This window comes from Crocuta crocuta, unplaced genomic scaffold, assembly GCF_008692635.1.
Source record: "Crocuta crocuta isolate KB4526 unplaced genomic scaffold, BGI_CrCroc_1.0 scaffold230, whole genome shotgun sequence".
Taxonomy (NCBI): Eukaryota; Metazoa; Chordata; class Mammalia; order Carnivora; family Hyaenidae; genus Crocuta; species Crocuta crocuta.
The window spans coordinates 2,874,242-2,887,259 of NW_027527393.1; the positions used below are offsets into that span (position 1 = coordinate 2,874,242).

Consider the following 13,018-nt stretch of genomic DNA (forward strand, 5'->3'; position numbering starts at 1 on the left):
CCCCCCCCCCGCCACTGAAGCTCCTGGAGCACTTTCAGGATGGGTCAGGCGAAGAGTTAAAAACATGTTTTGTTTTGTTTTTAATTTTCAAGAGCCTAAAAAGACGACTCGCCTTTTGGAGAAATGAGTTTGCGATGTTAAGGCTAAGGAGGTTGAGCTTTCCAGGTTGGCGGTGTGTGAGTGGGCTGACGGGAGAGTGAGTGACAGATCGTCCCGGGCGTAGATCATCTCATCGATTGCTTGTTCTTAACTCTGGAAAAGATCGGAGTCGTGATCACAGAAGCCAGACCTCCACTTTCCAGTGACAGAGGGAGATTACCGAGGCATTTTAGTGCCACGGCGGGTCAAATGATAATTGCTTCTAATTGACATCCCCACAAGCTCCTTAATTATTTATCTGCAGCTGTCACTCAAAGAGCAAAATTCTTCCTACCTTTGGAAAACTGGCTTTCTTTCCACATCGTTATTCTAATAAGCACAGACCAAAGCGTAAAACCAGCAACAGCAAAGATATTTACAGGAAACGTTTGCAAAGTATCTTTTAATTATTAAAGTGTGTGTCGTCTTAAAAAATGAGATCTGAAAAACAGAAGAAGCCATGTGAAAGGCGAAACCAGTTGCGATGGGGTGGGACTGAGGGAGACAGTTAATTCAGAAATAAGATCCAGAAGTGAGAAGGTGAGGTAATAAGAACCTGGTGTGTGTGACATTTCTAAAATGAAAGAGAACAAATAATAGGAACCTGGAGAATTTGAGAACATAAAGAAGCATAGTATCCACGACTTATGAAGAGAAACATGTACAAACTAGAAAGGATCATAAAAGTTATAGAAGGGACAATGATTTGAACTTTCAGTATAAAATATCTTTTCATTAGTGAACTCAAGATTGATTTCAGCCCCTAGAGGTTTAAGCTTAGCTTGAAGACTAGGAGATACTCACCTACGGTTTCATTTTCAAAGTCAAACATTTACTAGTAGTTGATCTAATTTTAATTTCCCTATCAGTGCCATATTTAATTTGGGGCATTTTTTTTGGAAGATTAGTATACAAAACATTACATTTGTCTTTTTTTCCCTTAGTGAGATATGTCTAATTGAAGTTTTGAAATAGTAAGATAACTTCTGTTTATTTTGAAGATTGCATCTAGGGACAACAGTTGACATGTGATGACCGACTGTATATCTTTTGATAGTGGTGCTAAACATGGCTTTTATATTAAAATAGCTTTGCTTTGTTTAGTGTGTCTGACCAGGAGGGTGCAGGAAGGATGCTATTAGAGATTGGTTGATTTTCAAGAAACATTTTTGAGTGGAACTAGAAAGTATTAGTTTCTAACTTCTCAATCTGTCTGTAATTTTTTTCACTGCAAGACTTAAAAGTTGAGGGATGCTTTTGCTAATGGATTTGGTGTCTGGATGACTTGTTTAAAAAAAAAAAGCATAATTCTCACCTGGAAAGAGATATAAGGACTGAACACAACGTATGCTAAGAGAAAAGTAAGAATTAACAATAAAATAATGTAGACCTGAGCTGTGCAGTCGCTCAGTATTTAATGGGTGCCATCAAACCCAGAAGAAACCATTGTTATGTTAATGTAGCACCTGACTTATTGTTCCTGTTTCACAGGCAAAGTACTAGCTCTGTGATTAGATCGAATTCCCCAACAACAACATCTCAGATTATGGCAAGAAAGAAAAGGAGAGGGGTATGTGATTTTTCATTTCTTTTTAATTCATGTAATCCAGCCTAATGTGTAACAGTGGTATTCTTCCATTAAGAGTAACTTTATCATTTGTGTATTCATAAACTTTTGTTGTTGTTTTGCTTTCTTTGAGATAGATAATAGAGAAAAGGCGTCGAGATCGGATAAATAACAGTTTATCTGAGTTGAGACGACTGGTGCCAACTGCTTTTGAAAAACAAGTAAGCAACCCTCACCCCTGACCACCCCACCAAAAAGCTCAGAAAATCTGATTCTCTCATCTGGGAATGTGGGTTCTTGTTAAAGCTCATTAAAATAATGGTGTATGTGCCCTGATCTGGCACAGAGCAGCTATTTCAGTAAAATGCTTTGTTGTGGCAAAACTATTAAAAACATAATCCATCATGAAGCTGAAAAACATTTCCATTCTTCAGCTTATTTTCCCTTAAGGGTAACAGTGTTCATGCTTTCTCTGTTCTTTCTGTGAAGACCAGTAGTGGTTTTGTTCAAAACCCAGCTGTATGTCGTACTCTTTAAAAAAAAAAAAATTATATATATATATATATTCACAAAATTTCACTTTTTTTGTAAACTGCTAAAAAAAGTGCTTTTTATTTTAAAAATAACCAAAGTCCAGGAAGTAACATATCTAGCTCTAGTTCCTAAATGGTAATACTAATAACATTTATTTACCAAATCACTTAGTTTCATTTTTAAGCCCTAGATTAATAGAATGGTGTTCCATTTAGGGCATCTTTTTGGAAGTTTGATAAAAATAAAACTAGCCAACAGTTTCCTTTTTCAGAATTCAAGTATTCCTTTACCAAAAAAAAAAAAAATTTTTTTTTTTTTTTTTGCACACTTAGAAAAGGAGGAAGCCAAAAGGTGGAATCTTCCTTTGTTGTTTTCTTGGAAAAGTTTTATATCTCTTGCCACAATAGCTAATGGCACAGATTTCTAAGAGCATCTTTCAAAGAATATGGCATCACACTCTATTGAAAATACTTTCAAATAGCGCATAAGACAGCAGTTGTTTGTTTATGTCATTTCATTGTTTACTTCATGAACCACAAACATTATACAGCAAGCCCTATAAAAGCCCTTGGAAATTATCCAGAAACTGCAATTTTGTTATTAGTTACTTTTACTGAAACTACTGTACATCTTGATGGAAAAATTGAATATTGACAGAAGTACAAGATGTAATATGCTCTAGATTATACATTTTTGAGAGAAAAAAGATACCTATATGCTGAAACCATCTTTGGTAACGGAAATGTAATGTGAAAATTATAGATTTGATTAGTAACATTTTTCAATGACAATAGGCTGAAAATGAAAATATCAGTAATCTGTGTTTTTCACTTTGGGTACTGAGATGTCTACAGTTATGAAGAATAGTTATTTTGGTGATTTTCCCCCATCAGTTTGTTAGGTTTTTTCCCCCATCAGTTTGTTAGGTTTTTTTCCTTAAATGTCGACTTAGAACAAACCTTAAAAGCTAACCTCAGTTGTTTGGCAGTTAGTTACTATAAACACAGGCTTTCCCATTTGCCAAGCTTGGCTACCAACCCTGGTGAGCTGGCCCTGTCACAGTGTGATTAGAAGAGTGTTTCTTTCTAGCAGTTTCAGTAACTCTGGCACTCTCACCATATACAGGGTGCTGATAATTTTCACAAAATTAGAGCATAGGAACCTGAAAAAAACTTCAGTTCCCTTTTCAAAGAGACACGTTGATTTAATTATTTAGTTTTTCCAGGAAATTAGAAGCTACCCAGAGTCCTCTGAGGCAGTTCAAGGTGGCACATTCGTATTTCGGTTGGTTTCTAGAGGTTGCCTTATTTTGAAAAGTAGGACATATATATTTATTCCCAAGGCATTTTTATTAAGAACTATTCTAAAGGGTTCAGATATCTTTAAGCATTTCTAATGCTTACTAGGTAGGGAGTAAATTATGCTTTCTTGCTAAGGAACTTGGAATTCACAGTGACACCTGCTGGTAATTATTGGGGAAAAATCCCTTAAAAGTCCTCCCTTTTTTGTTTTTGGTTCTCCTCACTGGGCTGTATCTTAAAGATTTACTAGAACTTTTTATTTTGAAAAACCTAATTTGCTCAGATCCTATTTTCTTCTCCTTCAGAGTTGGATTCAACTGATGTAGACTGCACCGTTATATAAGACTATTGAATGTCCTGTTATATAGAGATTGGATGCAAAGTTTGAGATTTTTGCAGTTGTAATAGTTTTAGTGGAGTGACCTTAGGAGTATAGTTTAGTCGTATGATTAAGAAATTATTTGTTATGCCTTTTAGTCTTTAAATGATAAATTGGCAAATATCTGTCATTAGGTATGACATAATAATTATTGTTTGTATGTAAAGTTTGCAAAGAATTCAGATTTTTCTCTGAAAAAGAAATTAGACTTTTCTAGTGAGAAGAAAAATTGAAAATCCAGTGTCAAATGTTCCAAATCAGTTATCATAGGACTTCTAAGATTTCATGATTTGTTTATGCAGGGATCTGCAAAGTTAGAGAAAGCTGAAATATTGCAAATGACGGTAGATCATTTGAAGATGCTTCAGGCAACTGGGGGTAAAGGTAAGTAGGTGACTTCATTTTTTACCCCCTTTTCACCTTTCTCTTTTCATTTCCCCCCTAAGATTATAGGAAAGTCATAGTTGAACAGTTCTTTAACAAGCTGAGATAGGAGGTCCCAGATTAAAGCTGTGGAAATCAATGCTAATGGCAGGATTGAACTCGTGGGAAAGAACTTCTGGAACAAAAGAAGCACTTGACCCTGGGCTTGTGTTTGCTTTCATAATACTGTGGGAGTAAAGCTTCATTCACGGCAGCCTGGTCAGAGATTTGTTTGGGACCTCAGAAGCACATGCTAGAATCTGTACAGAAAGACAAAACAAACACGCAAACATCCAAACATAAACAGGAGATTAAAGGCAGTCTTCTTCTCTTCTTTCCCTTTCCCCTGGACTCCCCATTAGATCAAGGCTAGAACTCAATACGGTGCTACTACTCCAGAGGAATTGATTTTAGAATTATTTTCATTGTTTTCAGATTTTGGTTGGTCTTGGACGTTTGAACAGAACGTTTGAAGTATAGGTAGTAAATCTCTGAACTGGAAACTGTTAATGGAGCAGAGTCATTCCTGCAGAGAGCAAACAGGAACAGGTGCCCCTGGCCCAGTGCCCTGGAGAGATATCTTCTGTACTAGAATCATCAAAAGGTCAGGGATGGACCCTCATGTCATATTAAAAATAGACCTGAGATCCTGAAAGCTGTAATATTCATTCAGATTTCCTTCTTCTCACAGGTTACTCAGACTTGATTTTGCCCTTTTGTATCTTTTTCACCCTTCAAGCAAACCTTTGCTACTCACCTTAACCAAGAGTGCTTTTGTTACTCAGTATATATGACAACTGGGGTGGGAGAGGGTACCCCCAGGGGCTAAGTGCTAACCCTCCATCCTGAAGGCCTCTCTGCTCAGCATTAGCTTTTCATTACATAGTATCACGGTTTGCCCTAGATCAGAGCAGAGGCAAAACATTGGAGGGAGTAGCTGTTTACCAATTGGTATAGAAGTACTTCAGGACTTAACCCCGGTATGGCCATACTGCTGAAGACCATTAGAACATCAGCCCCGGGGGGCGCCTGGATGACTCAGTTGGCTAAATGTCCAACTCTTGGTTTTGGCTTAGGTCATGATCTCACAGTACAGGGATTCAAGCCCCAAATTGGGCTCCTCACTGACAGTGTGGAAGCTGCCTGGGGTTCTGTCTTCCTCTCTTTCTGCCCCTCCCTTGCTCGCTTTGTCTCTCAAAATAAATAAACTTAAAAAAAGAAAACATCATCACTGGCCTTCACCATCTTTTAGGTGAGGAGTAATCACTTTAAAGAGAAGCCACCATGGCATGACTTCATCTCAGTTGCACCTTCTCTAAATTGCACCTTCTCTAGAAACCATCCTGAATGGGTATGGAATTATGATTTCTAATCATTAAAATGTAACCCTCAGCATAGGATTCAAAACTTCTTACATAATAGAAAAGAAAACTGGACAAAATCGTAGAAGCCAGTGATCCAGCCCAGCTCGGCCCCTGGCTGGCCTTTAACCCAAGACAGACGTGCTCTATGGCACTGTGAGGCCTCCCCTAGCACTCTGAGCTTTAGAGCACCTCTAGCCTCATAATTTTGTCTCGGCACCTGCTACGTCAGAAGTAGAAGACTGGTTGAGTTCGTGATAGTGCAGGAACAGCAGTTTGATTGCTCTTGCTCCCTTGGTGGTGTTCACCGCAAGGCTAAGAATTCTTACCAGGGTTGCAAATATTTGGCATGAGCTATACTTCTAAAGAGTAATATTGTTCTTATGCCTTACTATAAAAACTAAGTTCCATTCTTGGTTGCTATTCTTGGCTACCTGAACAGTCCTAAAATTCATCCCAGAATAGTTTATGAACAGACATTTCCAAGCAAGCTCCACACAAGTCGCCTGACTGCCAAGTCATTAGAGAGGTCATTCCACAGGAGAAAGTGTGGGCCTTGAAAAGGAGGGGCGGGCAATGTGAGCTCACATCATCTAAGACTCCACTGCTGTGGGGGCCTCCCAGGGGTGAAAGGCATAGACTCTACAGTTGGGGAACCTGGTTTCAAATCCTTGCTCTGCCATATATTAGCTCTGTGATCCAGGGTAGACTACTAACCCTCTAAGAGCCCCAGTTTCCTCATCTGCAAAATGATGAAAGCCATAGTGTCTACCCCACAAGGTTGCTGTGAGTTTATTCACTTAAAGCCGTATGGCAGTGATGGCCCAGAGGAAGTGGTATGGAATGGCCCCGTGTGCTCTTATTATTGGCCCAATATCTATTCCTTGGAGACAACTGTTCATCACTGTTTCCCTCTGCATTCAGCAACAGAATAGAAATCACAGAACTGATATTCCTTAATATGCAACAGAGAATTCAGCCCTATATAACGACATACAGCTGGCAAACCACAACTTTCAATCACCTTGTACCCCTCATGAAAATTCATGGAAGCTCCAGTTCTGTTGTTCCATTCTTTTACAGTCTATCTTGGTATTGCAATAGCTTCTAGAGACAATTTAGCAGAGTAACCTAAATTTCTAGATCCCTCTGCATTTCTGTCCTCTGATTTCTATTGATTTCCTCCCTCCTTCCGTCATGGATATCAGAAGCCTGCAACGCCCCACAAGGAACTCTGAGGGTTCTCCTGTGAAATCTATCCACGGAGGCATTGTCTTCAGGAAGAGCTTTCCCTCTTAATCCCAGGGACTTTGTTGCTAACTAAGCTGAAGTCCTGGGATGATAACTATTTTTGTTGCTGATCTTCCACATTTTATGATATTGTCTTATATCTGCTTTGTGCTCTTATTTTTACTCTTTTAATGGTGTATCTTTTTGTCTCATATGTCTTTTTGGGACTTCCAAGTTTCTGTTGACAGTTCAGCTTTATTTAGGAATGTGAATATTAATTGTGAATACTATTTTCCAAAGTGCTTTGATTATAGAATAAGATGGCTTAATTTTTAGTGGATGATAAATGAAACAGGTAATACTTTGATCTGCAGAAACATGAAAAAGATAATATAAATGCCTTAGATGAAAATAACTTTGTGGTATTTCTCATTTAGATATACCCATATCCCAAAACTGACTAAATTTTTAATTTGAAAAAGCTTTTGAAAAGTTGCAAATGAGAAAGAATCTGAAAAAAAGATGTATTTGTACATATTAGATGTCACCTGTTCAAAGTGGTGACATTTCCCCAAAATGTCTGATGTTTATTGTATCCTAAATTGGCACTATTAATAAAAATACAGTATTATTTTCTGTCCAATGTATTATCAGTGGATAAAAAGGGATTCTCCTAAATGTGGCCCAGCTCCAGCCATCTTTATGGTAGTGACCTTTGGTGTGGCAGTGCATGCATAACACACTGAAAAATTAATACACATCTTTTTCTTGAGTAGATGCCAGGAAAATGTAAGCTAACCAGTGAAGGAAATATATACTAAAATTTCAGAAAAGTGAAGAGGTATAGTAATCTCGTATCAGTAAAGCAGTCTCATATTGCTTAATCAAAAAATAAGATCTTTAAATCAGTAACCAAGATTTTTAAAAAGTCATTTTGTTTTCATCAGCTTTTTTCTTACAAACTGAGATGTTTTCACTTTGAAAAAAAAACAGAGTCAAAAAGCATTGTTGAATTTATTAAGTCTAGCATATTTTTAAAGAAAGGCCTCAAGCTGCTAAGATGCATTTCATATCTGTGACAAATGCCAAGAGTGAGGATGTTTCAGATAAACCCTTTAATCTCCACCTTATGGGACAGAGACAGAGCCTGAAAGTCATTACTAATGTGCAAATTTTACGAGGGAATTCACTATCCCACAGTACAAAGGGAGAGACATCCCCCCTTGGTTTCTTTATGGAAGTGTCTGAAACACGGATGTTCTTAATTTTTTTCCCCCACCGTGGCATTCGGTTGCAAGAACAGCTATAGTATACAGCGTTGCCAGCCTTGTCACACATGTGAATTGCAAAGCGTCCTTTCTTCTACAAAAGTTACAACCAGAAATAACTGGCAACATTTTCAGAAAGGGTCGTCATTCCGCTTGAATCTTCTGCAGCACAGAGAGAAGGAGCATAGTCGGTGTTTACTCACGGTAATTGTACCGTTTTCTCTCACTCCCTGCCCTGGCCCCCACTTCCCTCAAACCCCCTTCTAGGCTACTTTGACGCACATGCTCTTGCCATGGACTTCATGAGCATTGGATTCCGCGAGTGCTTAACAGAGGTGGCCAGGTACCTGAGCTCCGTGGAGGGCCTGGACTCCTCGGATCCCCTGCGGGTGCGACTGGTCTCTCATCTCAGCACGTGCGCCTCTCAGCGGGAGGCGGCGGCCATGACGTCCTCGCTGGCCCACCACCATCACCCTCTGCACCCGCACCACTGGGCGACGGCCTTCCACCACCTCCCCGCCGCCCTGCTCCAACCCAACGGACTCCACGCCTCCGAGTCAACGCCTTGTCGCCTCTCCACAGCTTCAGAAGTGCCTCCTGCCCACGGCTCCGCCCTGCTCACGGCCACGTTCGCCCACGCCGATTCTGCCCTTCGGATGCCTTCGACGGGCAGCGTTGCCCCCTGCGTGCCGCCTCTGTCCACCTCTCTCTTGTCCCTCTCGGCCACGGTCCACGCGGCCGCCGCCGCAGCCACCGCAGCCGCGCACAGCTTCCCTCTGTCCTTCGCGGGGGCCTTCCCCATGCTCCCCCCGAACGCAGCTGCCGCGGTGGCAGCCGCCACAGCCATCAGCCCGCCCCTAACCGTGTCAGCCGCCTCCAGCCCTCAGCAGACAAGCGGTGGAACAAACAGTAAACCTTACCGACCCTGGGGGACAGAAGTGGGAGCTTTTTAAGTTTGCATTGAACTTCTTGCAATAGTAACTGAATGTCCTTCATTTCAGAGTCAGCTTAAACCTCTGCACCCTGAAAGTAGCCATACAGATGTCTACAGATCCACAAAGGAACAATAAAGCTATTTGAGACACAAACCTCACAAGTGGAAATGTGGTATTATCTTTTCTCTCTTGTTTTGTTTAAGGCAGCTTGGTAACTGACATCAGCAACTCTTGAAAACTTCACACACGTTTTCAGTTAGAAGTTTCCTGGGAAATGTATGGACTGTACCATCCAGCAGTGCATCTGTATGTCTGAATTGGGAAAGAAAAAAAAAAAAAAAAGCCCTGACTGGATTCTCTTGAAACTAGATGGAAAAAAACAAAAACAACTTGTGTTTCATAAGTGCCTGAGTTAGTAAAGTTTTCTTGTGAACAGATAACATTGCACAAGTAAAGAAGATCATAGAGGTTAGGTTAAGACAGGAAAGGGACAGAAGTCTTGCATTAGGCTGCAGACATTTTAATAAAATGCCAGAGAAGAATACTCTCTTGAAACCAACAGGCTTTTCTTAGCCAAAAGGATTGCTGAAAATAATTTTCAAGTTGAAAGACCTAGTTTTATCTTAGTTCGCTTTCTTTGTACAGACTTGCCTGCCAATTGGTGACATTTAGCAATGCATTGGTATAAGCAATTATTCCATCAGTGCTCAGATTAACAGCCCTTTCTGCCCTGCCTGCAAGCCCCCAGGCACTTTTTTTTTCATGGCTCAAAATTTGGTGCTTCTTTATGTAAAACCATACATTTATAGAGTGCACCTAGAAGCAGTTGCCTACCATGTCCCCACAAGAAGCTATTTGATTCATGCCAACTTGAAAACTTCTCCAGTGTGTAAAAGTTCAGGTTAATTTATTGTTTCATTTGGACTGTTTTTACATATTTATCCTCTTCATTTTGTCCTGATAATGTGTAATACCTATTCTTGTGGCCCTTTGGGGAAAGTTACATTTCTGGAGGTGATGAGTCAAGGGAGAGAGCATTGGGAAGAGAAAAGCCACGATTTTTAAATGCTCTTTGTCAAGCTCATGATTGCATTTGATCCCAAATCAAGATGAATGTATGCAATGGGATGTACATAAATTATTTTTGTTCATGCCTAGACTAGTGCTACATAATAGTATTTTTCTTTTTAAAAAATTTTTAATGACAAAATAATCTCTTAATACATTGAAATTGAGCACGTGAGATTTTATGTTTGAAAGGTAAAGACACAGCATGTATCATTATGCACTTCATTTCTCTGCTGTGTGGAGAAAGCAATAAACATTATGCGAATGTTAAACATTATACAAAATTATACTTTTTAAATATTTGTTTTAAAATTATTGTACCTAGTCTTTTTTGCATTACTTTGTAACCTTTTTCTATGCAAAAGTCTACATATCACTAATTAAATGAAGTCCTTTTTGACTATTTTTATGTGATGAGTTGCTTTGCAGAATGGAAAGTTGACATGAATTTCAAACAAGGCCCTCCTTCACTAACAATTTAAGCCGTGGCTTTTCTTTTTCTCTTTCAGAGTCATTTAATATAATTCACAGCTTGCCTGAAAATATCAATTCAGCATAGGTGGGTATGACATTATTTGGAGACAAGAAGTGATCAGTTTCCTCTGCCTTTTATTCTTAACCGTGGTTCTTAGAAAAGTGCAAATACAAGGACTCCAAATAATAGCAAATTGAACCTGGGATAGTAAGCTAGGACGTGTCATACATTTTGTAACTCAAAAACATTTGTAGAGGGTTTTTAAAACATCACTTGCATATGTGATAAGCATATACATGCTTCCTGATGATAAATCCTCTGTACCTACCTCAATGAAACTTTCTTTTGATGCTGTAGAAATTATGCACATATCTCTCCTTCTTCAATGAAGCCTAGAAGAGATTATTTCAGTTCCTGAAGCTATTGGGCCAAACGTAAGAGAATTTTAAAAAAATGTTTTTATTCATATCAGTTATGCTCACAGTTAAAGGAAGAAATGTGAGGTTTCTTACATTATCTTAGTTTTGAAAAATTAAGTATATAGTTTTTCTAATTTTTGTCTGTACATGGGTAAAATATGAGCAAAAACGGATGACTTTGTTCATCCTATCTCTAAGTTCTGTGGTTATTGCATCTTCCATTAGCTCTGATGGAGTTAGGTAGCAAATAAGAAAATGGATTTTGTAGTATTTGCAGTTTGCTTTTGAGTCCTGATTTGTGGACAATAGGCATAGAAGTAATTCTTATTTTAAGACCTAATAGCTGATTCTGTGCCTGTTGTAATGTCACCATTCAAAGAATTTCTTTTCCTTTTTTGGAATGTAAACCATTTTAGAGATCAGGAATTTTTATTTTTAATTTGGATTAAATATTTTAAGATAAATCCTCTTTCTTTTCTCCCTTTCTCATCCTTTTTGGTTTTTCCTTAACGTTTTTTTCCTTCCCGGTTACATATGGGCTGTTATTTTTCCAATTAATTGATTAAAATATTTGCAAAACAACTTGTGACATAGTTGCTAAGGGTTGTCGTAGTTCTTAAAGATAATTGTTGTCTATAATTTTGGTCATTTGAAGTTCCTTGGTCTTTGATAAATGTTTCACATTAGCTATTTGACATCACATTTCTCTGTGTTAAAAAACAAAATTCAACTAAGGATCAAATTGGCTTTATTCAACAATTCATGAATCGGGCAGCATCCCATCTAGCAAATAGAAAGGGGCTCCAAGAAGCTATACAAAATGAAAGGCAGAAGGGGGCTACAAAAGGAAGTTTCTAACAAAGAGTGAATTGTTTCAGGCAAGGTCACCTTCCTTTGGGGGAAGAGTGGGGGTGGTTCTGTCATGCAGATGACCTCACTGGTACTGATCGGTTAATTCCAGATTGACTGGTTAAAGGTCACTGCAATTTGGTTAGATATTAAGTCTTGGTTTGCTGATATGGGGCTTGCACAAGTGACTCCATTTTGAGTCTGATGTTTCTTTGTAACAACTGTTTTCCCATCTCTGATTCAATGTTCTGTGAAAGTGGTGTTCCGCCTTTAGGTGTGGTAGTTTTCATGTTTGCTCCCAAAATGGAAAAAAAAAAATAGTTCTTATGGTCCAGGAGGAAAAGGACTTTTAAAGTTTGATTTATCAGTGGCTTTTATTTCTGTAAAAGTTAGTACCAAAATCAACTCAAGGGATTTTTGGTAGGATAAAAGGATAAAAAAGTGATGACATTTTTTAGAAATTTGGTTTTCCCCAAATGTTAAAAAAGCTATATGTATACTTAATGTTAGAAAACGATTGAAGAAACCAGTAAATAATACAAACTTTAACACTTCATGAAGCAGTCTCCTTTTGGAGAATTGCACAATGGGGCAGAAGACAGGAAGATTTTATAGGATAAAGAGTAAAGAACAAGGAAGAGAAAAATGGAAAATATCTGATTGGCAGAGTTACATAATCAACCTTGTTTAGGGTGAGAAGGCCCAGAGTTAGCTTGGCATTGGGGGATTGGCTCACTAGATACACTGCATCTCTCATCAAGTGAAATATTTATAGGGACTCAAAAGTTATCTGAAGTTGCATCTGCTGATGTAGCACCTGGGTAGGAATAGCTCCACCTTGGGCCTAGAAATATAGTTCAACAGTAATTTAAACACAGTTTTGTATTTCCCATCAATGAGCCAGAAGCTATTTATTGAATAACTATTGTGTACTAAGCACTGTGTACACATGTTAAGTTTCAAATGGCAAGTGGTAGCACATGCAAATGTAATTCTATAGCCTGACAGTGATAGGTGTGACTATCACTCTAGCTATTCACAAGGACCCTTGAAAGAAGGAAGTGCCATGAG

At 38.7% G+C, this 13,018-nt stretch overlaps 1 protein-coding gene across 1 annotated transcript in view; it reads left to right on the forward strand.

Annotated features, from left to right (window-relative positions):
- The window catches only part of HEY2 (hes related family bHLH transcription factor with YRPW motif 2), an 11,891-nt gene extending 375 nt beyond the window's left edge, over nt 1-11,516 (forward strand). Inside the window, exons 2-5 of the mRNA XM_077752716.1 lie at nt 1,630-1,708; nt 1,843-1,926; nt 4,222-4,303; nt 8,469-11,516. Coding sequence (XP_077608842.1) covers nt 1,630-1,708; nt 1,843-1,926; nt 4,222-4,303; nt 8,469-9,154 — 931 coding nt within the window. The 3' untranslated portion in view covers nt 9,155-11,516. The remainder of the gene's footprint in view (nt 1-1,629; nt 1,709-1,842; nt 1,927-4,221; nt 4,304-8,468) is intronic.
- The last annotated feature ends 1,502 nt before the right edge of the window (nt 11,517-13,018 follow it).